This window comes from Sturnira hondurensis, unplaced genomic scaffold, assembly GCF_014824575.4.
Source record: "Sturnira hondurensis isolate 20B ecotype Veracruz unplaced genomic scaffold, ASM1482457v3 Scaffold0006505, whole genome shotgun sequence".
Lineage (NCBI taxonomy): Eukaryota > Metazoa > Chordata > Mammalia > Chiroptera > Phyllostomidae > Sturnira > Sturnira hondurensis.
In genome coordinates, this window is record NW_028079136.1 from 2,772,862 (window position 1) to 2,800,624 (window position 27,763).

General features: G+C 36.8%; 1 protein-coding gene across 2 annotated transcripts in view; it reads right to left on the bottom strand.

Moving 5' to 3' along the window:
- PDE3B (phosphodiesterase 3B) overlaps nt 1-27,763 on the bottom strand; it is a 162,356-nt gene that overhangs the window by 52,105 nt on the left and 82,488 nt on the right. The window contains exons 2-4 of one of the 2 annotated variants that reach the window (XM_037050014.1): nt 9,016-9,066; nt 3,431-3,679; nt 950-1,095 (exon numbers count right to left, since the gene is read on the bottom strand). In XM_037050014.1, coding sequence (XP_036905909.1) covers nt 950-1,095; nt 3,431-3,679; nt 9,016-9,066 — 446 coding nt within the window. The remainder of the gene's footprint in view (nt 1-949; nt 1,096-3,430; nt 3,680-9,015; nt 9,067-27,763) is intronic. The other variant, XM_037050015.1, reaches the window with a different exon arrangement.

Here is a 27,763-nt window from a genome sequence, read left to right on the forward strand (position 1 = left end):
TTTTAAAAAACCTATCATGTTTAGGCTCTGGGAAAGCTTTGGACCAAAGCTCATTTTCCTAACTGTACTGTTTATACTTCATTCCTGTACTTTATATCATTTCGCACAATTTTAATAAGCAAGGAGTCCATCTATTTGAATGTATTGTAGAAGAACAAATTAATAAATCAAAAAAAGAACCTGGAAAATTATAGTTATCTGATCATATTTTACACACAATCATTAACATAGATTTTAACAAATAGCTATGATCCAATCCTGCCACCTAGTGTTTGAAGTCTGTCAACTACACAGCTCAAGCTGAAAGTAAAATATGCTCAGCCATAACACTGGTTTAACAGGAAATTTACACTAATTCCAATTTCATTAATATTCTTGGATAATTGACTAAACAGAGGCTTATAACTCATACAAGAGATAACTATCTTTCTGGGTTTTAAGACAAAGCACTGAATATTTTGTTATCAGGGTAAATGGACATAGGTTCTTCTATATTTCAGCTCCTGCATTTTACCAGCTTCTTTTGGTTGCTGTTACTGATGCCTCTCAAAGATATTTAACATCTAGATAAACCCTGAGAAAGTGCTCCTCCCCTCACAGTGCAGTAACTGTTGACCCACCTTGAGTGTTACGCATGTGTCTCAGCTCCTGCTCCTGTAGTGGCCACCTCTACCAATTTACAAGTTCTCTTAGTACCCTGTCCTAAATGGACCCTAGCTTCCTTTAAGGCTCCAGCCTGCTTTGTATCCAGCTTACCTGAGTTTTTGGATAAGACGTGAGCTTCTTTTTTGAGAATCACTTTTACTATCATGTCATATTACTACTTATGCTGTCCTATACCTAAAATACTTAAATTGTTTGTTTCTGCTTTCAGAGCTATATCAAACTTTTTTCACAGAAACAAAGTGTATCAAATTCAGGTTTCTTTAACAGGCTCTCGGGATTTTACCTTGAAATGCCAAATTCCTGGTGAGGCCTTTTGCCATTACTGCGTTCCCACCTAGAAGCCGAAGTTTCAGCAGGCGGCAGACTTGGAGTTCCTGAGCTCCTCCTCAGCTGTGGAGTCGGTAAAGTAGTCCTGCTGTTGAGGCCCTGCTGAAATGTAACAGTCGTTAAAATTGTCACCCTACAACATGCTGTATATGTATTTAAATTAGAGATGGCACATTAAAATCCAAAGCATTTTTAACACGTACAGGGGAAACAGAACGTTTTATTCTGAAAGTATGTCAATTTGACTCCAAATTTCACATACTATACTGTTGATTTTCTCCTACTAAAAAATGATTTTTGAACTCCCTACAATTTATTTAATTCTATTTTTTCTTTTGCACATTTTATTCCTAGTATCATGAGAAATAAACAATTGATAATTTAAAAAGTAGATATGGAAAGATTTACCCTAAAAAACAACTTCAGAGGACAAGATTAGGATCAGGGGCTGTCAGCCCTGTCTCCTAAACCTTCATGTTTTCAGTACTATGCTAATAATGTCTACCAAGGTCAATCTGGAGAAACTGCAGGATTCTGAGCTGCTTTTTGAGTTAATGATTAAATTAAATCCAGAACACCTTTAGCATTAATAAAATCTTACCCTGATTTTTGAAAATACTGTTTTTTGCTACTGTGAACAGGTGTCTTGCTGACATGTACAGAAAATAGTTTCTGCTTGTTATGAATTTCCCCTATCTGCAGACACTGAAACTATCTCTGAGAGATAAATATCTTTTATATTTAAATTTTCCCAAGGATGTTGATTTAGTAAAAGCTCACGGTTAGTTAGAGTATAAAGTTCTTCATGTAACATAATCCTTCGTAGTTTTAATGTAGCTCCATATAATCTCTCATTTCTTAACATAGTATTTGACATTCACATTAAATTATCTATTCCAACTCCCCTTTCCTTACTAATTCTTTTTCTCACAAATGCTGCTGTTTCTGAAGTGACATTAGGCTTCCTACATTCTTTTCCAAAAACAGAGACAAATTAGATGTAAAATTCAAGTAAGTTTAAAGAACACTACGGAAAGAAATAAGGGTTACTTCTTGGTTCTTCTATGACTTTTACCAGTAGATTCCAGTACCCAAAATAAGCCTGATTACCTAGAATGTTCAAGAAATTATACACTTAGGCATCCTGCTTAATATTATTGTTTAAATGTTTCCAAAATGTACCAGTACACTTTACAGAGTAAACATAGTAAAAATAATAATACTATCAATATGATTTTTACAAATAAGATTTTTAAGAACTACTGTTTTTAAAAATTACTATTCTAAACATCAAATGTCAATGGAAAATATGAAGGAAGAGCAATAGGTCAAGTGAAAACTAACTCAAGAATATATTACCTGTTTTATTGATGAATTCCTTGCTATTCCTTTGTGATGCTTATGACTGACCTCTAAGTATCATTGTTAATTGGACTTTGCCTAATGTAGGTGATACCATATATACTTTTTAAAAATAAGGCACCACGTAACTACCTATGATCCACATCTGTGATCAATAATTATCAAATTTCTGCCCTAGTCAGGCTTGCTTAGTTTTTCAACATTTTTATCCCCAATGCTAAGAACAAAATGAAATTAACTGATAATCAAAATCCCTCCAAAAACTGTATTTGAGTTTTTCTAAGCTCTATACACACTATTATACACGAACAAAATAAACTGATTTGAATTTTATCTTCTCTTTGGTTAGTTTCTCTACCTATAAAACAAAGTAGTTGAACTAGAATAATCTCCAAAATGTTTATATTTTTAGTTTAATCATTTTAGTAACTGGTAAAGATATTGACAGTCAAATAAAATAATTAAAAGCACTCTGGACCTGCATAATGTATGCCTATTTAGAACAGTATTATTTTCTAAAGGAAATCATAGTTTGAAGCATTGACGGTTAAATTAATCCCACTTCTGATGATGGAAAAATCAATGCCTATTGGGCAGTAACAATCTCCAGTGGGTAAAGAGGAGGGGGCCAGGAAGAGTTTAAAATGTGAAAAACAATTTAAAATACAAAATGCTATGTAATGCATAAAATGAACATTGTAATCATTACTTGGCTCAACAAAAACCATTCCTCAATTATAAAGAATAAATAGATTACTGACATGATTTGACTACTAGTTTGTTGTATAAGCCCGGAATTAAATTTGCTTGTTGCTCTACTACTTAAAACGCAAAACGAAAACAACAATAAATAGTTGTTACCGATGCAGTTACAACTGCAATGTTATTTAGAATAAAAGCTGAACACTTGTTTCAAATTATTTGAGATAACTACCTCTAAAGCCCCAAGAACTCAATATACTGGAAAAGAAGCTGGTGCTTGACAAAGAAATTGTAGTTTAGCTAAGATTTTAAAGAACAATTTGAAAATATAACCACACGTGATAAACAGGGCTGCTAATTACTGTATTTTGACCTTGTGAAGTTTTCGGTCTCCTCTCTGAGCCGGGTCCTCTATTTCGGAACAGGGGTAAAACCCAGGAAACGGTGTGAGGGGGTTAGTCTTTGGCCTGCAGGAACCTGAGAAAGCACCCATCAAACTGCTGATACTCCGCAGGGAGGAAATGACTTGTGGGGGGAGGGCTGGGTCAGTCAGAAGGTCCGACACCATATTGCGAGCCTCATTTAGCACTGAAAGATCAACTCCACTTCCACCTCCAGAATTCTAGAAGAAAAAAAAGTAAAATTATGTATTTGTTACACAGAAAAGTCAACATTTAAGATAATTCTATTAAATATTATTATTCATTAATTTGTACATGACAAAAATGACATGACAAATGGTATAATACTACTACTCACTTTAAAAATTTGGATGTTGATCGCTTCAGGGCCTTTTGGGTAAGATCAAGTGTCAAATTTGAATGTTGAAGTAATACAGGAGATACTGTGAATTTTAATTTTTTCTATATTTTTCATGCATATCTCATATTTAAACAGTATTCATTACTTTATAAGTAGCATAAAACTAAATTTGTATTAATTTCAAAGTCTACAATTGAAACATTCTATTAATTTATTATTTCCTTCCTTTTTTGTCAAAATTTATTTTACACATATATAGCATTTCTTTCACTTACCTTACTTAAAAGAGGCAGTGTAGCACAGTGGCAAAGCTTTGTTGCAAAGACAAGTTTGAAAACTAGACTTCAACCTAACTGTGTGACTTTGAGCAAGTCATTTAACATCTGAACTTTTTAGTATCTTAACTGTAAAATGGGGATAATAGCATCTACCTCATTAAGGGCTGATGTGAGAATTAAATCTGTTAACATACATGCAAAGCACATGAAGCAATGTGTGGTGCACATATTTTAATCAATGTTATGGAAAATAAAGAAATATACAGAAAAATGGTATCACAGTTCAAAGGAGATAGTGATAACTTTGAAGTGAATGATGGTTTACAAAAAATTCATGGAAAGAACAACATCAGGCTGGGCCCTAAAAATAGGTAGAAAAAATATTTTTAAAAATTAAAACAAATATTTCATTAATGTATACATATATGATTTTTACTTATTATTCAATTCAATTACCCATAGAAATAAGTACACTGATATGATTATAGTAATTAAGTGTCACTTCTGTTTGTTTTATTGTACCTTGAACTTGCATTTGAGTGTATTTGGAATTCAAAAGTATTTAAGGTATTTAATGATTTCACCATGAAACTTTTGTTGGGGTTTTTTTTGGATAATTTTTTAGCAGTTTTTTAAAATTTTAATTGTTGTTCAAACCATGAAACTGTTTAAGTAGCCTCAACATATTTTAGAACAGGGAAATTGTTATGAAGTTTGACCAATAATTAGCTAAGTAACATCTTTGCTCTTTGTGGAATTATTTTTCTTTTACTTGTGAAGCATTGTTTTGTATTAAGTTTTATTTTAAAACATTCCCCATTACTGAGGTGTAGCCCAGCTATTTCTAGTCTTATAAACAAATACCTCTCTATATATCACTATAGATAATTAAGCATACTTCTAACAAATGGCTTTCCCTAATTTGAATTGCTAAGCCAAAATTAATTAACATGTAAAAATTTGATCATTACTATAAACCTGCCCTCACATGTTTTTCAAATCTATACTTCCACAAATTACATATAACAGCATCTATTTTCCTTACACCCAAATGAGAAATGTGCTGTTATCTGAGCTGGTGTTCCCCTACAGATAATGTGCCATTTCTCTCTGGCTGCTTTCAAACTATTTTTGTCTTTAGTTTTCAAAAGTTTAATTATGACATGTCTTGGAGTTTTATTTGTTTGTTTGTTTGTTTTTGCGATTGATCCTATTTGGTATTTACCCTGCTTCTTGAGTTTGTAGAATAATGTATTTGGAAAAATTTGGGAAGTTTTTAGTCATTATTTCTTCAAATACTCCTTTAAATCCACTCTCTTTTTCCCCCTCCTTCTTAGATGCTGATGATGAAAATGCTGGATCTTTGGTTTTGTCACTCAGGTCCCTAAAGCTCTGTTCATTTTGTTTCCATCTATTTTCTCTATGTTGTTTAAATTGGGAAAATTCTATTTTTTTAAGATTTTATTTATCTTTAGGGGGGAAGGGAAGGAGAGGGAGAGAAATATCAACGTATGGTTGCCTCTTGTGCATTCCCTGCAGGGAACTGGCCTGCAACCCAAGCATGTGCCCTGACTGGGAATCGAACTGCGATTCTTTGGTTTGTAGGCCCGTGCTCAATCCACTGAGCTACAGCAGCCAGGGCGGGAAAATTCTATTGTTCTGTCTTGAGCTTATGAATTCTGTCCACTGTTGAGTCTGTTCAGTGAGTTTTTAATTTCCATTTGTATCTAATTTATAACTTCTATTTCTTTACTGAGATTTTTCTGTTTTGTTTCAAGAGAGTTTGTAATTGCTTGTTAGAACATTTTTATGATGGCTGCTTTAAATTTCCTTACCAGGTAATTCCGAATCTGATTCATGTTGGTGGTAAGCATTGATTGTCTTTTCTCACTCAAGTTGTGATTTTCCTGGTTCTTAGTATGACACATGATTTTTTATTTTATCATCAACATTTTGGCTAATGATGCTTAACATACTGTTTGAAGACTGGGTCCTATTTAATTCTTTTATATTAAGAAGTAGTCTTTAGATTTTGTACACAGATCCTGGTCTACTTTTTCAGCCAGTGGTTCTGACGACAACTTAATTTTCAGGCCATTCACAGTGTTGTTTCAGTCTGCTCCTTTTTTTCCCCTGGTGCCACCAGGGTTCCCACTGGTCCCTGATGATGCCTCTGCCTGAGGTGGTTATGGGAGGAGAGAAAGGGGAACTTTTCCACATTTGGCTGCCTAGTACCTCCAGATGGGGAGAAGGGAGACTCCAGGCCACAGGGACGAAGAACACTTCCTGGGCTAGGCACTTGTTGTGGCAATATCCCGTGTGACAGGCCCCCTGGCCACCCATGTCTCTCCCTGGGGAAGGGGACCTCATGCCCAGTGGGGAATGAGAGTAACAGTCATATGCCTCATCATGGCATTTTGATCAATAATGCACCACATATACAATGATGGTATATATATACCATATAGCCTAGTGTATAGCAGACTGTACCATATATAGGTTTGTGTAAGTATACTCAGTAATATTTGCACAATGACAAACTTGCCTCATGTGTCAAGTGGTGCATGATTATACTTTCCTTGGCCACTTATTGTCAGGGGGGTTCCTGATCAAGTCCTTCTTGCCAGAGCCACCAGACTCACTTGGTATTGTTGGCAAGACTCTCATTCAGCGTCAGGGAAGAAATGAGCCTGACTACGTCACATTCTGTGGCTGGGTTGAGAGCATTATAGTTCAAAGGACATATAGATAACTTTAATCTGAAGGGTTAACAGATACTTTATGGAAGAGGTAGCAGTTGGTAGGATTTCATTTATAAATTGGGGAAATAATTGTTTTACAATAAATCTAAACAAATATGTATTTGGGGAGAGCTCATTTTTCAAGAAGAAGCATAGATAAAGGTAAAAAGTGATAAAATAGCAAGGTGCAGAGAACATAAAATTATAAAAATACAGGCTATATTAAAAATAAAAACAATGAAAAATAAGGTTGGAGGGCATGCTGGAACCAAATTTTTGAAAACACGGATTCCCAGCTAAAAAATATGGACAACAGAGAACCATGGGTTTCTGAGTAGAGGATTAAGCCACAATTTGTTAACTGCGGTGTCTCAGAGGTATGAGAAAAGAGCATTCCATGCAGAGACTAGCAAGTGTGGAAATCTAGATGCACAAGACTGCCTGGCTTGTGCTGGAGCAGAGTAAATGAAGGAGAATGTACTAGAAGATGAAGTCAGAGAAGTAAAAGAGAGAAAAGTACGGGACTATATTGTGTAAGGTCATAGTATTATGTGCAGTAATATGAATTAATCTCACAGATAAAATTCTCAAAGAAGCAAAACAGAAGTTACATGATTCCATTTATGTAAAATTCAACGACAGGAAAAATTAAGTTGTGATGACAAACCAGGAACCCTGGAACACTGGGGAGAAGCAGATGACAGAAGAAAGCAGAAGAGGCTTTCGGGTGCTGAACTCTTCGTCTGTCAGATGGTCACATGTGTATTCACTTGGAGAAAATTCATCAAGTTGTATACTAATGACTTGTGCACTTTTATATATGAATGTTACACTTAAGATTTGTTAAAAATAATTATTAGGAAGAGAGATGAAGATTGGGGAAAGAAGAAACAAGGGACAGAGGGGCATGATACACAAAATCTGTCTGGCTGACTACAAGCCCATGTTCTGAACCATTGGTCCTTATTTATCTTTAGATTTTACCCATAATTTAGATATTAGAACAAACTGAGAATCTTCAATATGACATATGACTGATGAGAAAATCTACTGTGTAGTTCAAGAAACCAGGCATCTTTTAGGTCAAATGTGGTTTTGATTTCATCTAACTAAAAATGTTATTTTTTCCCCAAAACCAAGAGAATATTTTATTCCTACAGGCTGTTCTGACTATTCCATTCACAGTTTTTAAAAATAAAAACAATTCAAAAAGATATTAATTTTCCAACAATTGATGTTGGGACAATTAACTAAATAGTAACTCTCATAAACAGGGGTTAACATTTTTTAGAAACACAAATGACATTTAACATTTATTAATGTTCATCTATGTGTGTAAATCATGAGGTTTCAAATAAGCATATTAAACCTCATATCATTTTTGTAGAAAAGAATATACAAACACATTTCAATATAATGGAAAAAGACTCGTAAATACAAGCATCAAAGGTTAACAACAGTTATTGCTTGATGTTTACAATGGACTTTATCTTATACTTCTATTTTCAGCTCTTCTGACACAAACATGTATTACTTAAGTGATAGACAAAATCTTTACATAGTACATATTAAATGGTTATATATGTGTATTATATTTCACAAACAAGCAAAACTAATTGTTTGAAGTCAGGATAGGGATTACCTTTGGGGAAATAACTAGAATGGTACATAAGTGAGGCTTCTGGGATGGACACTGCTAATATGTTATCTCTTGACATGGGTACTGGTCACATGGAATATTTAGTTAAAAATTCATTGAGCTGTGCACTTTTCCATATGTATAATTCAACAAAAAATTTGCCAAAAAGCAAAAAGATTTTGCTTCCCCGATAAAATATGTTGCCAATTTCCTTGCCTTTCCCCACATATGGCCTTTAATCTATTTTTTCCTGTGTGGATCATCTGCCCGCAATCAGGAAAAAAAAATCTCATCCTTAATATACAATTATTAATTTATTCTGAGTCCAGATTATATTAGCAACATTTAAAAATAACTATATATGCTTGGTTTACCATTTTTCTTTTTCCCTTACAATTAAAATGTAACCTACCTAAATGAAAGTTCTGGTTATTTTAGTTCAGGTACAGAAAATCTTGTATCACAGCAATCTTGTGAGTATAACTTTAAATGTCAAAAGTTTCCTTATAGATATTATTGGTAATAATCACATATTTACCTGATAATGAGGTTTATACCACTGCTTTAAGTCCCAATCCCAAAGAATCATCTGAAAAAAAAATTCACTTAGTTACAAACCAGAATAAACAAAAATATGTAAGACAAAATGGAGCATCTGAATTACACTTCAAATAGGTTAAATTTGAGAGAGAAATGAGGAAGGTGAGAATAAAAATTATCCCTAGATAGAATATTTTATTAATTATGCAATCTGTAATTGAGAAATAAAAAGTCAGGATAGTCACAAAAATAAGCTATATTAACCTTCAAAATATCCACCGTCACACAAAGGAACATATGAATCGAAAATCACATCCAGTCACTAAAAATGCAAGAAAAATGATAAATTAGCCCGCCCTCCCCCTTCCTGCAAATGATCATCACTTATTATTTTAAAACCAATGTCAATGACAGTACTAGCTCCTTACCAATAAGGCACTTCTGTCGAAAGCTTGTCATTGTGGTTAGATTAAATACAAAGGGATGGAGCATAAAAAGCAACACACAACCTTTTTAACATGCAAATAATTAGTGGTTTTCCTGTTTGTCTTTTTATACAATGGTAACTTCTTAGCCCCAGACTAGTTTTTTCCTGCCCCTCTTTTCCCAGCAGGCTTTCCGGCTGCTTCTTCATTCAAGAGTCACTATGTTCAAGGAGATAAAATTGGCTTTGATTCAGCAAGCTGTAACTGTTAACCTACCATTAACCTTAAATGTGTTTTAAGTTTACTTAGTTAAAAAAAATGGGTCTCCTTTTGCCTAAATAATTTATCATAAGCCTAATTAACGTGTGATATAATCACACAATTTCCATATACTGATTTGTGTTGTTTCCTGTACTTGGTCTTGAGTATCCTTGGTTGCAAAAGATCTTAAAGTGTTATCTATTCTATCATCAGTCCAGTATTTTATCAGGAGTTAGCAGATTTCTTTTTTTGTGAAGGACAGATTGTAAATATTTAAGGCTTTGCAAGCCACATAAGGTCTCTGGCATATTTTATTTTTTTGTTTTTGTTTTACAACCCTTGAAAATGCAAAACTGTTCTTAGCTTTAGGACTATACAAAACAGACTGCTGGAAGGATTTGGTCTGTGGGCTGTAGCTTGCCTGAGCTCTATTTTACTACACTGACCCTTAATCACCCCAAAATTTGTCAGTTGTCATTACCACCGTCTCTTTGTCAACACTCTTGTAGAAACTCATCTCTCGCCAGTAAGAGAACCTTTTGGGTTTCCCTAAGAAACCCAGACATGGTATAACCACTTACACAACTCATGGACCAGTACCCCAAAATGGCTATGATTTAGCAGAATTTAAATTTATGCAGTATTTTATATGGCCCTAAGTGTTATTCTGATAAAATTATTTCAGGTTGTGATTTAGCCAGCATACATTCTAGATTCTAGAGACATTAATGCAGTTTAAGGTATTGATAAACTTCCTAAAAACACTCACATTAAGATTACAATAACCCCAAACCCCTAAATTTCATTCCTACTTGGCAGTCACTTTCTCTAGGATCAAAAATACATTTGCCAAACCCTGGCTGGTGTAGCTCAGTGGATTGAGCGCAGGCCTGCCAACCAAAGCATTGCTGGTTCGATTCCCAGTCAGGGCCCATGCCTGGGTTGCAGGCCAGGTCCCCAGAATGGAATGCAACCACACATTGATGCTTCTCTCCCTCTCTTTCTCCTTCCCTTCTCCTCTCTCTAAAAATAAATGAATAAATAAAATATTTTTTAAAATACATTTGCCAAAAAGCAGCAGGTCTTTCTCTGAAATCCCCTGTGTTATGAGGAACTGAAAACAGGCACAGTGAATGCTACAAATTGCTGGTATACTGCTGTCTGTATAAAAGAAGGTATAAAATACTGGAAATACATTTTTGAAGGAATTACAGGAAAGCATTTGTACTAAACTAAGGATGGTTAGTTCTGAATGAGTAAGAAGAGACAAACCAAGAAGGATTAGAAAAGTTGTAGAAGGTTTGTGAAAACCTGAGAGGAAATTTTGTGTGGTTACACTGAGTAAAACTGAAAGAAATCTAATCAAGTAAGTGAATTTAAAACATAAAAAGTTAAACTAGTGCAAAAGTAAAGGTTGATTTTTCTCTTTAAAATGACTTGGTTTGGTACTGATGATCCTGGAGACCTGTATGGCTAACTATGTCCCGCAGCGCAGCCCCCCGTATGCATCTTACAAAACTGGGCCATGTTTGGCTATGAACCACTCAAGAAAAGAAAATGCTTATTTCCTGTAACCTGACATGGCCACAATATGCTCTAAAGTCTGTAGAATACTCGCCAGCAATTGGGTACTTAAACTACAGTACCATGTTGCAACTTGAGATAGTCTGTAAAAGAGAGGAAAATGGAATGGAATCCCCTATGTACTAGCATTTATGCTTTTGTATCAGAATAAGCCTATTCAAACGAAAAGCAAAATTATGATATTGCTGGGAAAACAGACAAGGCTTACAAGAATCCCAGGAGAAAGAAGGTGACTTATTATTATCTCAACTTAAAGTTTCAGCAGCTGTGGCCATTCCACTGCCATGTGGCAATGACACAGCTGCAGCTCCTGCCCCACTACATCCGGCTGCAGAAAGTACTCTGCCCAGCTCAGAAATGGTTCCCCCAACACACACATACAGCAGGGTACCCAGTTTGGTTAGGAGTCCACTCCAGGCAGGAGTGGTGCCAGTAATTCCCACTGAGGCAGGGGCCAATTGGAGGAATTGATGCTAACAGACAAGCGGCAGACATGGCCAGGATGTACACTCTCTTCACAACTCCTGCCCTCTTTCACCGGAAAAACAGTATGCCTACCTATAGGGACAATCCTAGAAAGAAACTCTCTTTTCTTCCATTTTTGACACTCATAACCTGACGTTAGCAGATATTCAACATCTACTGAATACCCTGCTTATTGTGAAAGAACAATCTTAGGACAGACGAAGAAGCTAGTCACCTGCACGATGAGACACCCCAAGCACCTGTGTGAGCTGAAGCCACAACTGCTGTCCCTACTACTGAACCACAGTGGAATATAAACGATGGAGATCAGCCCATGCTTGAACGTTACAGGAATTGCATTCTGGCTGGGTTAAGGAAGGGAGGGCCCAAACGAAGAAGGTCCAGCAGCCAAAGCAGTGTCCAGATGAAAACCCATCTGAATTCTTAGAATTTACTTTTTTAAAGATTTTATTTATTTTTTAAAAAGAGGAAGGAAGAAAGAAAGGGGGAGAAATTTTGATGTGAGAAAGAGAAACATCATCTGGTTGCTTCTCGCATGCCCCCCACAACTGGGGGATCTGGCTCCCATCCCAGGCATGTGCCCTGACCAGGAATCAAACTGGCAACAGACTTTTGGTTCACAGACTGGCACTCAATCCATTGAAACACAGCAGCCAGATACTTAGTAAAATGTATTTTTGAAGACTGTCACCAAAACATTGGGACCCAGAAGCTCGCGATAAAGGTCTTGAACATGACTATTTTGGGGCAGAGTGCCACTGATATCTGCAGAAAGGTTCAAAAGGTTGCGATCCTTTGGAACACCTGTCACTGGTGGTGGTGGAGAGGGCATTTAAGGTGTTCAATAGCAGAGACAAGGCCCGGGAAAAAGAACAAGAAAGATGAAGCAACAAGCTGATTTGCTGACTGCTGCTGTGAAACCCAGAGGGTATTAAGAAGATGAGGAACAAGGAAAGGCACTGGGAACAGAAGTGGGAAAGAAACTGACTTTTTGACTGATACTGAATCCATGTATTTTGTATTAAATACAAGGTTGAATAAACTCTCCTCTAAAACAAGGCACATGACTGAAATGGCACGAGAGTCATTATGGAAGCCATTACATTGCCAAATGGCAAAAACAAAACTTGATCATAATAGCTTCTTGTATTGATAGAATGCCCAGTGCCAACTTTTAGGATGGGATGTATTGACTAAACCAAATGCCAAGATCACCTCTTCACCCAGCTGGATTGATACTAGGTACCTCTGGAAGGAGCTTGTGCTTTAAAGGCAGCATGCTGGCTTCAGCCAAGGAAGAAATTCTGGCTCAGTGACCCAAAGAAATCCCACAAGAAATAAGTCTAGAAGTATGGGCAAAGGGCAAGATTGTGAAGGTTGAAACAGCCACCCCAATCCAAATACGATTGCAGGAGCAAATGTATCTTCATCTAAAACAGGACCCCCTAAACTAACAAGCAAGGAAGGGTATCCAACCATTAGCAAGGGCATTCCCAGAAGATTAGGTTACTCATTCCCCATATAGTACTGCCATTTTATTGATACAGTACGGTATCAGGTACTGAGGAATACCACTTTTTCCAGGACTTGAGTGCCATCAACCAAATAGTAGAAGACATTTGGTGGTCCGTAATGTTTACACTTTGCTGAATACTTTGGGAAATCTTGATGGTTTACTGTACTGGACTTAACAGACACCTTCTTTTATATACCCTTGAACTCTAAATCTCAGGAGATTACATTTGATATATTATTGAACTGTTCTTCCTAGGAGTTCTAAAACTCCCCACTGTTTAGAGGGGCTTTTAGCCAGAGATCTAAGGGAACTTCAAATGGACAGTGGAGCACTGGGTAGATGCTATCTTCATTGCAAGCATTAGCAAGGTGGCCTCTGACAAAAATACTCCTCTAAATACTAAACACTCTTCTAAATACTACTCTAAACTTCCTGGCTGAACAGAGATACAAAGTCTCCCAGAACAAATCTCAAACACCCAGGCTTTCTGTAAAGTACTTGGGATCTGAATTATTTCAGGGGCAAAGGAACTTGCTCTCCCATAGGAGAGCAGTGTTGGTTAGGAGGGCAGTGCCTACAACCCACAGACAGTTAAGAGGATTTTTAGGAATGGTTGTGGGGTATTTTTGTTGTTTTTTTGGTAGGATCTGGATTCCAAATTTTGGCTTAATTGCAAAACCATTATATGAGGCACCTAAAGGAAAAGATCAAGTGCCTCTAACTTGGACTGGGGAATGTCAGAAGGCCTTCCAAAACATTAAAGTTATTCATGATCCCTGCCTTCACCTCTCAGACTTAAGTCATTTGAGTTGCTTGTGCATGAACAAGGAACAGGACTAAGGACATTACCCTTAGAACTAAGGGTAAGGGTAACTATGGTATCACTAAGATACCATATCTTAGTTCATCTAAGGACCAAGACTGCCACCTGTGACTTTGTACAATAAGCTGAGAAGTCCACTCTGGGACAGCCCAACACAGTACATATTCCACATTATGTGTTGCCCTGACAAGAACAAAAGGGAGGATACTGGCTGACCTCTTGCTGGCTATTTCCACCATGAATCCAGCCATCTTGTTTCCCTCTAAATCAGAGGGATCAAAATAATTCCAGCTGACCAGCCCTAAATGACCTGCTACTAAAAACATCCTGATCTCGAGATGTTCACTGATGGAAGCAGTATGACAGACATGGGAAACTAAAAGGCAGGATATACGGTGTTAATTCTTCCAGAAACACTGGAAGCTGAGGCATGCCCACAGGTACTTCAACCTGGAAGGCTGAATTACGGACCATGACCTGACTCTTGCAACTTGGAAGAGATAAGACTCAACATCTACACTGACTTCAAATATGTATTTATCTATGGTACATACCCACCGGGCTACTTGTGGAGAAAAAAAGAGGGTTCTTAACATCAGGAAGCAAAGAAATGTAATGTTAAATCTCCTGAAAGCAGTAATGGAACCTTAGAATATTGCTGTTATTCATGGTCCAGGTCATCAGAAGACAGCTTTTGAAAAAAATACAGCACCTATCTATGATAAAAACTCTCAGCAAAGTGGGAATAAGAGGGAACACATGTCAACATGCTACAGCTAACACTTTAAACAAGGGAAAACTAAAAGACTTTCCCTTAGGATCAGGAATAAGACAGAAATGTCCACTTTTACCACTCTTTTTCAATGTAGTACTGGAAGTCCTAGTCACAGTGATCAGACAAGAAGAAATAAAAGGCATCCAAATTGGAAAAGAACAAGTAAAACTGTCACTATTTGCAGATGACCTGATACTGTACATAAAGAACCCTAAAGATTCCACCAAAAAATACTAAACTGATCAATGAATTTGGTAAAATAGCAGTATATAAAGTTAATATTCACAAATTGGTTACACTTTTATGTACCAATAATGAACTATCAGAAATGGAAACTAAGAAAACAATCCTGTTTACAACTAGATCAAGAAATAAAATAAAATACATAAGAATATATTCAGACTTCTGGCCAAGATGGAGGCATGGGTAGACACATGCAGCCAGGTGGAGAGGACTCATGGCAATGCAGTGGCTGGAGGACCTGGTGAGGCAGTGGCTTGTGGACCAGGTTGTCCCACATTCACTCACAGATAAACAAGAGGAACAACTGGGGATCGAGACTGACCATGCAACCCAGGGTGCCAGCACAGGGAAATAAAGCCTCTGAATGAAAACACCTGTGGGGTTTAAGGTGGCAGTGGGAGAGACTCCCAGCCTTGCAGGAGAGTTCATTGGAGAGACCCAAGAGTCCTAGAACATACACAAGCCCACTCACTGAGAATCAGCACCAGAAAGGCCTGATTTGCTTGTGGGTAGCAGGGGAAGTCACTGAAATCTGGCAGAGTGAGGAGCAAGCACCATTGTTCCCTCTTGGACCCCTCCCCCACAAACAGCATCACAACAAAGCAGTGTGGGTTGCCCTGCCCTGGGGAACGCCTAAGGCTCTATCCCTTACTACATAACAGGTACACCAAGACAAAAAAATGGCCAAAATAAAAGAACGGTTCAAAGCTCCAGGAAAAATACAACTAAGCGATGAAGAGGTAGCCAACCTATCAGATGCACAGTTCAAAACACTGATTATCAAGATGCTCCAGGAGCTCACTGGGTACTTCAACAGCATAAAAAAGAGTTAGGCAGCAATGAAGGTTGCATTATGTGAAAAAAAGAGAAAAATCTACAGGAAACTAACAGTGAAAGGAAGGAAACCAGGACTCAGATAAACAGTTTGGAACAGAAGGAAGAAAGAAGTATTCAACCACAACAGAATAAAGAAACAAGAATTTAAAAAAATGAGGAGAGGCTTAGGAACCTCTAGGACATCTTTAAACACTACAACATCTGAATCATAGGAGTGCCAGAAGGAGAAGAGGAAGAGCAAGAAAGTGAAAACTTATTTGAAAACGTAATGAAGGAGAACTTCCCCAATCTGGCAAAGGAAATAGACTTCCAGAAAGAAAGTCCAGGAAGCTCAGAGAGTCCCAAAGAAGTTGGACCCAAGGAGGAACACACTAAGGCACATCATAATTACATTACCCAAGAGAGAAGCGTAAAAGCAGCAGGAGAAAAGGAGACAGTTACCTACAAAGGAGTTCCCATTAGACTATCAGCTGATTTCTCAAAAGAAAACTTGCAGGCAAGAAGGGAGTGGAAAGAAGTATTCCAGATCATGAAAGGCAAGGACCTTCATTCAAGATTACTATATCCAACAAGGCTATCATTTATAATAGAAGGGCAGATAAAGTGCTTCTCAGATAAGGTCAAGTTAGAGGAGTTCATCATCACCAAGCCCTATTATATGAAATTTTAAAGGGACTTATCTAAGAAAAAGAAGATAAAAAATATGAACAGTAAAATGACAACAAACTCACAGCTATCAACAACTGAACATAAACAAAAACAAACTAAGCAAACAACTAGAACAGGAATAGAATCACAGACATGGAGGCCTATCAGTGGGGTAGTGGAAGGGGGAGAGGGGGAGAAAAGGTGTAGAGAATAAGTATCATAAGTGGTAGGTAGAAAATAGTCGGGTAGGTTAAGGATAGTATAGGAAATGTAGAAGCCAAAGAACTTATATGTATGACCCATGGACATGAATTAAGGGGGGGGGGGGTGCGGGTGAGAGGGAGCATGCAGGGCAGAGGGGAATAAGGGGGGTGGGAATGGAGCAACTATAATAGCATAATCAATAAATATATTTTTAAAAAGAATAAATTCAACGAAGAAGGTAAAAGATCTCTACTCAGAAAATTATAAGACATTTAAGTAAATACAAATACATGGAAGCCTAGACCACACCCATGAATAGGAAAAATTAACATCATTAAAATGTTCACAATACTCAAAGCAATCTCCAGGTTCAGTGCAATTCCTATCAAAATACCATGATTTTTTTCATAGAACTGGAATAAATAATCCAACAATGTATATGGAACCACAAAAGACTGCTAGTAGCCACAGCAATCTTTAGGAAAAATAGCAAAGTTGAAGACTTCATATAGGTATTGTGATCCCTAGTACTTTGTTCTTTCTCAAAATTGCTGAAGCTATTCGCGGTTGTTTATGGTTCCATATACATNAAAAGAATAAATTCAACGAAGAAGGTAAAAGATCTCTACTCAGAAAATTATAAGACATTTAAGTAAATACAAATACATGGAAGCCTAGACCACACCCATGAATAGGAAAAATTAACATCATTAAAATGTTCACAATACTCAAAGCAATCTCCAGGTTCAGTGCAATTCCTATCAAAATACCATGATTTTTTTCATAGAACTGGAATAAATAATCCAACAATGTATATGGAACCACAAAAGACTGCTAGTAGCCACAGCAATCTTTAGGAAAAATAGCAAAGTTGAAGACTTCATGTAGGTATTGTGATCCCTAGTACTTTGTTCTTTCTCAAAATTGCTGAAGCTATTCGCAGTTGTTTATGGTTCCATATACATTTTTTAAATGTTTGTTCTATATCTGTGAAATATGTCATTGGTATTTTAAATAGGGATTACAATGAATCTATAAATTGCTTTTCGTAGTATGGACATTTTGTTGACATTAGTTCTTCCAATCCATGAATATGGTATATGCTTCCACTTATGTCTTAATTTCTTTCTTCAGTGTTGTGGAGTTTTCTGAATACAGGTCCTTTATCTCCTTGCCTAGGTTTATACCTAGGTACTTTTATTTTTGTTGTTGCTATAAGCAAGTGGGACTTTTTCCCTTGATTTGTTCCTAATATTTTACTGTTAGTGCAAAAAAATGCCTTCAATTTCTGAATAATGGCTTTGTATCCCACTGCTTTACCAAATTCACTTATTAGGTGAAGTAGTTTTTTGGTGGAGTCTATAGGGTTTTCTATGTACGCTATCATGTCATCTGAAAACAATGACAGTTTTAAGAGTAGGAAGCGAAAACCAGGCTAAAACAGGGAAAAATTAAAACTTGAGAAAAACAGAAAAAGAAAACAGAAGAAAAGGAGAAAATGGAAAAAAGGGCAGGACAAAAGAGAAAGAAGAAAAAAAGAAAAAACTGGGTATAAAATGGCAAAATTAAAAATTTGAGACAAAAAAAGAGAAGAAGGGACCAGTAAATTTTAAAATTTACATCCAAAATCAGTGAAGATCTAGATATAAAATTGAAAAAAAAAATGCAAGAACAAGTACCCAGTCCACAACCAATGAGGAAAGATTACTAAAGGTGGAGAGAACGCAGGTATTTTAAGAGCAGGGGAAAAGGATGTAACTCAACCACTGACAGGAAAATGGGTTTTGAGAGGCTGGACAAGGGAGAAAGAGTAAGAGTGTGGAATGGAAACAAGTTGTAGCAAGAGAAAGAACAAAATTTAAAAGTAACAGAGGAAAGAAGAAGGTAAAATGTGGTAAAAGGGGAGGGGCAAAATACGTGAATTAAACTAGTATAAAATCTAGTGACTTAATATGCACAAACTTGATGGATAAAAAATGAATGTTAAAAAGCTATTCAGGAAAGAAAATATAACAAATCATCATGGAGAAGATCATGGAGGATTTCGTCTTGGTAGCTTCTACTGTTTACCACTGTTTTTTCTTTCTGAATCTGCCTCTGATGAAGTCAGATGTTGACCTGGTCTGAACTTGGACAGCCTGTTTGAAACTTTCAGGGATCTGCTGTCTGTGGCTGACTCCTTCAGTGGTTAATCTAGTCATTCTTGCACTAATCAGTCAGGCTGAGGCACCATAAGGCAGGGCAGAATACCTCCTGGAGTTGGGGCTATTGTTTTCCTCAGTTGCTGCCACTCAGAGCAGAGTGGTCTGCCTGAGCAGGATGGCTGCTGTTATATGGGGGATGACTCAGCACCAGGATCCCAGTGGCTACTCTCTCTCAGTTCTGTCCCCAAAGCCTTATCCCCAGTCTCTCCTTAAGAGTCTCTGCCCCTACTTTCCCAGGAATCTACTGTCTGCATTTGACTCCTTCAGTTGTTAATCTAGTCACTCTGTGTCTCTGATCTTTCAAACTGCTGCCTGGCTGCTGGAGCTCAGGGAGTGAGTCAGAACAAGTCTGTGCATAGATTGTTTAAGACAAACTACCTGAGCCTCTAGCAGTTTGTCTATGACAGCCTCAATCCCTGCTGGTTTTTGCAGCCAGAAGTTATGGAGATTTATCTTCCTGGCACTGGAACTTTGGGCTGGGAGATCTATATGGGGCTGGGACCCCTTGCTCCTAAGATATCACTCCCAATTTTTATCTGCCACACATAGGTGTGAGACCAGCCTGTTCTGTGTCTCCTCTACTATAGCCAGTCTTGAAGTGTTTTCTTCTTTAATTCAGTAGTTGCAGGACTTCCATTCAGCTCAACTTCTGAAAGCTGTTCTACAGTTTAGTTGTAATTTTGATGTAATTGTGCGGGTTTGAGAAGCCATGTTTACCTACATCACCATTGCGATTGGATGTCCTTCTGTGACTTAACTGCTATTCTTAAGATTGCTTCTAACAAGATGAGGTACTCCACATACATCCCCTTACACCCTTTTATTCCAGGAAATTGAGAATTTTTTAAATCCTGGAAAAATAAATGTCCTGATGACCAGCTTAAATCTAAATAGGTGAGAACTGATCAGATTTTACTAACAACTCATTCCTCTGTTAAATTCAAAGGAATCAAGCCCTGGGTCCATCACTCCTGAGTTGAGCCAAGTCCAGATTCATACCCTTTATCCCGAGTAAGGACACCATTAGGAACTACCACTCAACCTAAGCATCCTTGAGTACTATAGAATATCTACTAGAAGAAAACCATCTGAAAACACAAGCTGAACCTCACCAAAATAAAGACCACCCACTAGAGAAATTCCAAGATAACTGTTTCTGATCTCTAACTTTCTCTTGTTTCAATTTCTTTCTCTTACAAGCAATGCCTTCTTTTGGTGGGCTATCACTTCCACAGAAGTACATAACCATCTCACTGCTGGGTCTGTGGCTTGCTGCTCATGTCAAGTGTAGAAGTAATGCCTTCAATCATATATCCAGTCAACATCAGGAACTGAGAGAGATGGAAAAAACTATTGAAAATTAGCCAGTCCACATCCGGGGGAATCACCATTTGATTGTAATAAAACTAGAACACACATCTATGACTTAGTCCCAAAAAACACTATTGTTCTGTTGTCTCCCTCACATATCATCTCTGGGATGGTCTTGGATGGCTATGTGCAGAATATGACTTCCACACACCATCATGGCCCCTTCCTACATAGGACAAACCAACCAGTCTAATCTGACCCTTTGTCAGGTAGACCAGGTATCCCTGAATGTCTGTCAACATGTACATAAAGTTCTGGATGCCGAAAGAAGAATAGATAAGTCCTTCTTATCTGGGATCTTTTCTGTACCCAAAGAAGGAATTTGGATTTGCAGCACTAATTTTGGCCTTACCTCCCCAATGGCTGGATTTGGTAATGCACTCTGGGGTTCCCGTCATTGCCGGGATGGATCTGTAAGACCCTTCCTGAAAAAGAACAGAATTTGCAAGGACTGAGGTCCACATGCTCAAGGATCATGGCCTGGTAGAAATGGCCAGTCTCCATTTCCTTGCCCTGATATGCCGGCATCTCAGCAAAGCTAGACATATAGGCCTTAGCAAAGTTCACAGCCTCGGCTCTTAATCACTCTAGACAAAGCATTCTTTGGAATGAAACAGCCCCAATGAGAAAGGCGGCTTTACAGAACCTACTAGCAGTAGACATACTAACCACAGCTCAAGAAGGAACACGTACCTTTATTAGACAGGCCCATTACACTTATATTCCAGCTTATGACTCTAATATTTCTGATTTATTTACTCACATGAACAAAGCCACAGATCAGGTCAACAACCTTTACTATACAGATGCATTCGCCTACTGGCTCACCTTTCTGATTGGCTCTTGGAGAATGTCTGTATTAGTGGTATTGGGATACTAATCTGTTGCTATTGTCTTTGTAATTGTTGCCGAAGGATAGCCAAGGCTAGTAATCTAATGGTGATTCTAATTAGGGATGTCAGACCTGGACTCCACAATACTTTCAACTGAGTGCAAGACAGTTCCATTCCTCTTTCTCTAACCAGTGCCCGTACTCAGCTGGAAGCAGCCAGAACATTGCCTATTTTACCTCAAAAATGAGGACTGCACAAAAGAAAGGGAACAACCAAGGGCCCTATTTAAAGTACAATTTTGATTTAATATGTGACCCCAGCACTCTATTCAGTTTCTTAACAGCTTGCCCTTTAAGCTTCAGCCCTTCTACTCACTAATCTTTAACCCCCTTAGGCAGCAAGAACCAATGACCATACTTTGACTAAGGATCACAAGGTATGTGCTCTATTAAGCTAAAGATAACGGCTTAAATTGTGTCTTAGCTCCAGGCCCTAGAGCAGAATGACCCCATCACATCCTCAGGAAACCAGGCTAAAGGACACAGAGGTGGCCTCAGGACCTGAAGTAACTAATTTATTGGCCTTACCTCACTCAACCAATCACCAAGACCCACAACCCAAACCCCTTATGATGATTCTTGATTTTTCTATATAAAGCCTGTCTGTAAGCCATGGGGAAGCTGAGTTTTTTGGAACATAGCCTCACCCGTCAGAATAATTATTTCTCCACTGCAAACTCCTGCTCATACATTTCTTTCCATTTGTACTTGCTGGTGGTGGATTAACCTCCCCGTTGAGCTCAGCACCAATTCTTCCCATCATTGTGGTATCTGTAAATCTGATGTTTTCTTAACTTAACTAATAAAAGTAAAAAATAGACAGTAGTAAAGACAGAGCCACATGATGGGTCGCTGAAAATTATGAGATAAGCATCAACTCACTAATTTACATTCTGAATCTACAAACTTGCCTGACTGTACTTTCATCCAATCCATATAACTTCACAGGGGTACCATCAAAGTGACAAATGCCTATACTTCATTTCCCCAATTAGTGTAAATAGAAGCTAATTTTTTTGCTAACTCAAATATATTTTCATTTGGATAGATTCTTAACATTGAGTCTTCCTTACCCCTTAAGTTATTATGTTTTCAAATATTTGCATTCTCATGTCAAAAGCTGTATTTGTATTCATAGCATGCATTCTTTTATTTTGATGATTTATTTATTTATTTTTGGCCAGAAGGAAAGGGAGGGAGAAGGAGAAAGAGAGAAATATCAATGTGTGGTTGCCTCTCATGCACCCCCACTGGGGACCTGGCCTGCAACCCTAACCGGGGATCCTACTGACAACCCTTTGGTTCACAAGCTAGCACTCAATCCACTGAGCCACACTCTGAGCCAGGGAATAGTATGCATCCTTAACAGAAGTTCTGTCACTCCCAAGAAGGTGAAAATTGGTTCTTGGGGATGAAAAACAATCCTAAAAATATTAAAATGGTTGTGGCCCCCCAAAATCCATAGTACCTCAACAGATACTATAAATCTATGGTATTAAAATCTCAGAGAGATAGGGATGATTAGGAAAAAATGTCTAAAAGGGGCTTCTTTAGTGGGTTGATAATAAAAATAAGGTTGAAACACTGATATAAAGTAGCCCTGCTTCTTGCTTATAAGAACGTTAGCCTGCATTCTGAGAATGTTTCCCTGATGCACTGAGACCACTCCGAGGCTGTCTACTCAAGAGCTGCCGCTAACATGAGAGGTACTGTACACTCAGTTTTAATTGTGCTCTTAGAGGTTTCTAAAAACCTTACCATGTACAATTTTTTTCCTCAATGCTTACTTTTTAGACTTCTCTGCTGTAGAATTTTGTGTTGCAGACCATATCCCGTCATAAATTCACTCCTCTTTGGCTCTTCAGCCCATTATCATGATTCTCTCCCACTCGTACTTGCTAGGCTGGCTGTAAAAGAACTGTTAAGCAGTAGCTCATTCCTAATTGCACTCACTTTCTCTAGGATAAAAAATACATTTACCAAAAACCAGCAGGCCTCTGTCTGAAATCTCCTGCATCTTAGGAACTGAAAACAGATATAGAACAGCCATGAATTGTTGCAGACTGCCCTCTGTGAAATTTCAACTAGAATATTAGTGACTTTGAGAAAACAAAATTTTCTGCATAAGCAGAAGATGTATGATCAGGAATTTTGCAACTAAATACATCTTCACAGTGTTATTCAAAGTGTTGTCCACAATAAGATAAACACAGAAATTAACAGTAAATATTTAGAAACTTGACATTGTTGAGACATTTTTAGTATATTTTACAACAGCATCAATTCACAACAGATAAAAGGGAAAAACCCTAAAGTCCAATCCTTTGCTATGTAGTTTGACTAGGAGACAAGAACACAAGTACACATATCTGCACTCTTTGGAACAGCAAGAAAACTAGATACAACCCAGTTGTCCAAAAAAACAAAGTGGAGAGATCCTGGTATACTCATGGAGTGGGATAGATCTAGTAAAAATGAATGCAAAGTACAGCTATATACCATGTAAATGAAGAATCCTAGAAACAAAAAAACTACATTAAATGTAATTTTTAGGAATACAGATACATGAGAAACTAAAGAAATTCATCATGGTGAACATTTTAGGAGAGAAAAGAAGGAAACTGGATCTGAGAGTGACATACAGGGATCTTCAAAGTTATTAGTAATGTTCAAAGTTAAGGGTAGTTGTGGGTGGATGGTGTTGGCTATCCTTAGTCTCTGTATTTTATAAGTACTCAGCTTTAATAAAAAATTAAGAATTTATGAAGGTAGAAAAGTAGAGATAGTGACTAGAGAAAACTTTTGAGAATTGTGCAGTAAATGGCAACAATGAAATGGAACAATAATTGGGAAAGAATGTGGGGTAACGCTTTTTTGTTATTAACAGGACAGGTCCTAGAGCTTGTCTATACTTAATAGGAATGATCCAGAACAGTAAGAGATCTAATAATACAGGATAAAGAGAGCTATCCCAAGGAATAAAGCCCTTAATGAAAATATAGCCTAATGTCCATAATAATATTAACACTTAGATAAAAGTTTAAACTAGGAAACAGTAATGGGGTATTAGCCATTATTTATCAAATTATAAATAATTATAACCTGTTCCTCAGGAGTCTGGACTATTTAGAGAGGAAAAAAGAAATCAAATTTGTTTACATATATTTCATAATTGTGGAAGGTGAAAATCTAATTTTTACAGAAATATAATCATCTTAATAAGCTTCATATCCTTAAAAGCTGGTGTCCTTAGGATTGCACTCTCTTGTAAGAGCACAAATCATCTTAGCTAAAGTATTTGTGTATAATTTGAATATTATTGTTTATATCTATTATAATTGTATTCTTTTCATTCCATTGCATTATATCCCTGATCTAAAAAATTAAAGCTTAAAGAATTTATTAAAATAGTAACATAAGTAACTCAGAATAAATGCTGAGCCTAAATCAAAAACAAGACTCTAGTGCACACAGAATACAAACAAATCTGTGGATGTCTTAATACTATACAAATTCATGAAAACAAAAATATGACCAGGACGTACAACAGTGACTATCTAAAAGGTGGATTTTTTAAACTTACAATTCATTCATCCTACATTTTTCTCAATGTTGTCTAGATTGAAAGTTTATCAAATAATATGGGAACCCATGAAAACTTTTATGACATATTTGTTTTAAACAAAACAGAACCTTTTTGGTAAACCAATAGCATTTCTCTAGACTAAGCACAAAATGCATTCCTGTACAAAACCGAAAATTTTTGTTCCTAAAACAAGAAAAAAACCTACAGAGGTACCCTTCAGGTTCTGCACTCCTCACAGCAAAAGCACATAAAAAAGATAAATTTCGCCAAGAGACCAGTAAGAGTAGCCAGACAGGTGATAAACATTATGCTGGAAGAGAACAGATCAAAATATATTTACCATGTGGCACCTTGAGACAGCACAGAATAAAGGCACATAATGTAAATGAGCACTGTCCCAGGAGATATTTTACTTTACTGCTGGACACATGTGATAGCATGAATCCACTCTTAGCGTATGTGCAGTACACATAACTACTGCTGTCCTTCCTGAGAACAGTAGTCAAGTTTTTATGTATTTATCACTGAGAAACCCTCCACCACAAAAGATGATTGTTCCCTACTTAATGGTTATTTTGTAAACTATGAGAGAGACTGGAAAACATGTGTTGGAATCAGTTCTGAGAGAATCACTTACCTGTATAGCAAGGAAATGCAAATCTACAGGCAACTTTCTAACAGAAAACAACCTGGTGGATATAACACGCACATTCGGCATGACGCTGTGTTAGAGAAACTCCATAAATGTAAATACACTTAATCTCCGGCACAGAGAACACATCTCTTTAGTGTGCCAAGGAAAAATAGAGCAAATATAGACATAAAAAAGAAAGTATAAAGTATAAACATAAATAGCAAACACAATAGAAGTATTTTCTTCCATAAAATGCATGGAACTTCTCTTTCTTAAGCTTTTAAGTATGACGAGGTCCATTAATCTAGCTATTGACACCGCCCTAAAAATAATCTTCAGTGAGAAATCTCTTTGAAATTCCACGTCCATGTTGAATGTCAGTATTCATTACCAACAGCCAAAAATACTTGCTGCCTTTGTCATAAATTCATAATTTTTATTGAGAAGTAGAAAAAAGAATTTGGATATAGAATGAACCTACCCTACACAACCTAGTTGCACAGTTTAAGAAACACTAGTAGAAGATATTCATCCCCCCATGTAATAGTATCTGAGAGCTCTTTTAAAACATTACCTCCAAGTATAAAGTATATACATTGTTCAACAAAATTTTAGGCATCTAAACTTTAATCCTAATACTAAAATACAATCTGTAAATAATTTAAATACAGCTGAATTTTGAATCACAGTAAAAATAAAAGTTATAGTGATTGTTATATTCTCAAAACATGGTTCTGTTATACTATAAGACATTAACAAAAATAATTTTTTTTTAACTTGCTGTTTTTAGGAGCTTCCATTATTTGTTTCCTTATAATTTCAAATATATTTTTTATATAATTTTCACATACTGGTTATCTGTTCAAAACTAATTTTAAAAACAGCATTTCCTTTAAGAAACATGAGGTATATACACTATTAAAATATTTTTTAGTTGATTTCATAAAGTGAACCCAAGACTGAGCCTTTATACATAAATTCAGCTTTTCTTTGTGGTTAAAAGTTGAATCCTGATCAAAGTTTCTGTTTGAATGTTTATAAGTCCAACATGCTTTACAGAGCTCTACAAAACCACCAAGACCACAGTGAAACATCAGCAGTACAACCAGGCGATGTTATCAGGTTCAATTACGTCAATGAGGTTTCATTTCATTGTTCCCTATGCAGTCAAAAAGAAAAACATATATGTGTCTTCAAATCAGACTTACAGAACTCTTCTCATATTTCTTGATGACATTTCATTTGAGCTTTGTGTACAAATCTTTGCTAATGAAATACTGAATTTCAGTATGTCCAACTTTTTCTATTCCTTTGCCTTCCAACCCAGGCCCAAGGAAAAAACCCATTTAACTTTGATTGTGTTTTTTAAATATAAACCAAAAGCATAAATCAACAGCCACAAAGTTAAACTAAAAAAGTACTTCCTAGTACTGTGTGTGAATTGCAAAAATAGTAATTTTGACCTCTGTATGGCAAAGGAGAGCTCCAGCCGAAAACTGAGAAACAAACAAACAAACAAACAAAAGTGGTGGGGTGGGTGGGGTTTGGGGGAGATTGGGAGACTAGCATTACTCCAGAAGCTACATCTGAGGTCAATCATTATCCGAGAATATTAAATAGAAAATTCCAGAAATAAACAATTCATTAAGTGCTAAATTGCAAACTTTTCTAAACAACATGATGAAATCTCATGCGGGCCCACTGGGGACATAAAATCATCCCTTTGTCCTGCTTATCCACACATAAATGTTTCCCACCATTGAGTCACTTAGTAGCCATCCTGTCTGTCACGTCAACTGTCCCAGTAACTGCAGTGCCTATGTTCGAGTAACCCTTATTTCACTTAATGCCACAGTCCCAAGATTTATTAAAATATATTGTTTAATTTTTCTATTATGTTATTGCTAACTTCAATGTACCTAATTTATAAATTAAACTTTATCACAGGTATGTCTGTATAGAAAAAAACATAGTAAATACAGGGGTTGGTATACTATCCACGGCATCCACTGGGGGGTCTTGGAACGTATCCTGCATGGATAAGTGAGGATTATTATAATCATTTATTATTTTTAATAATCAAATAATATGATGATGGTTATGACTACACTGCACGCTATGTACCGACACTGTGGTAGACGCCTACTACATACTGTCTCCTTCAATCTTTGGACTCACTGTGACAAGACTTATTTCTGCATTTTACAAATGACAAAACTGCAAGTAAGAAAGCTGAAGTGACCTGCCCAAAGTCACA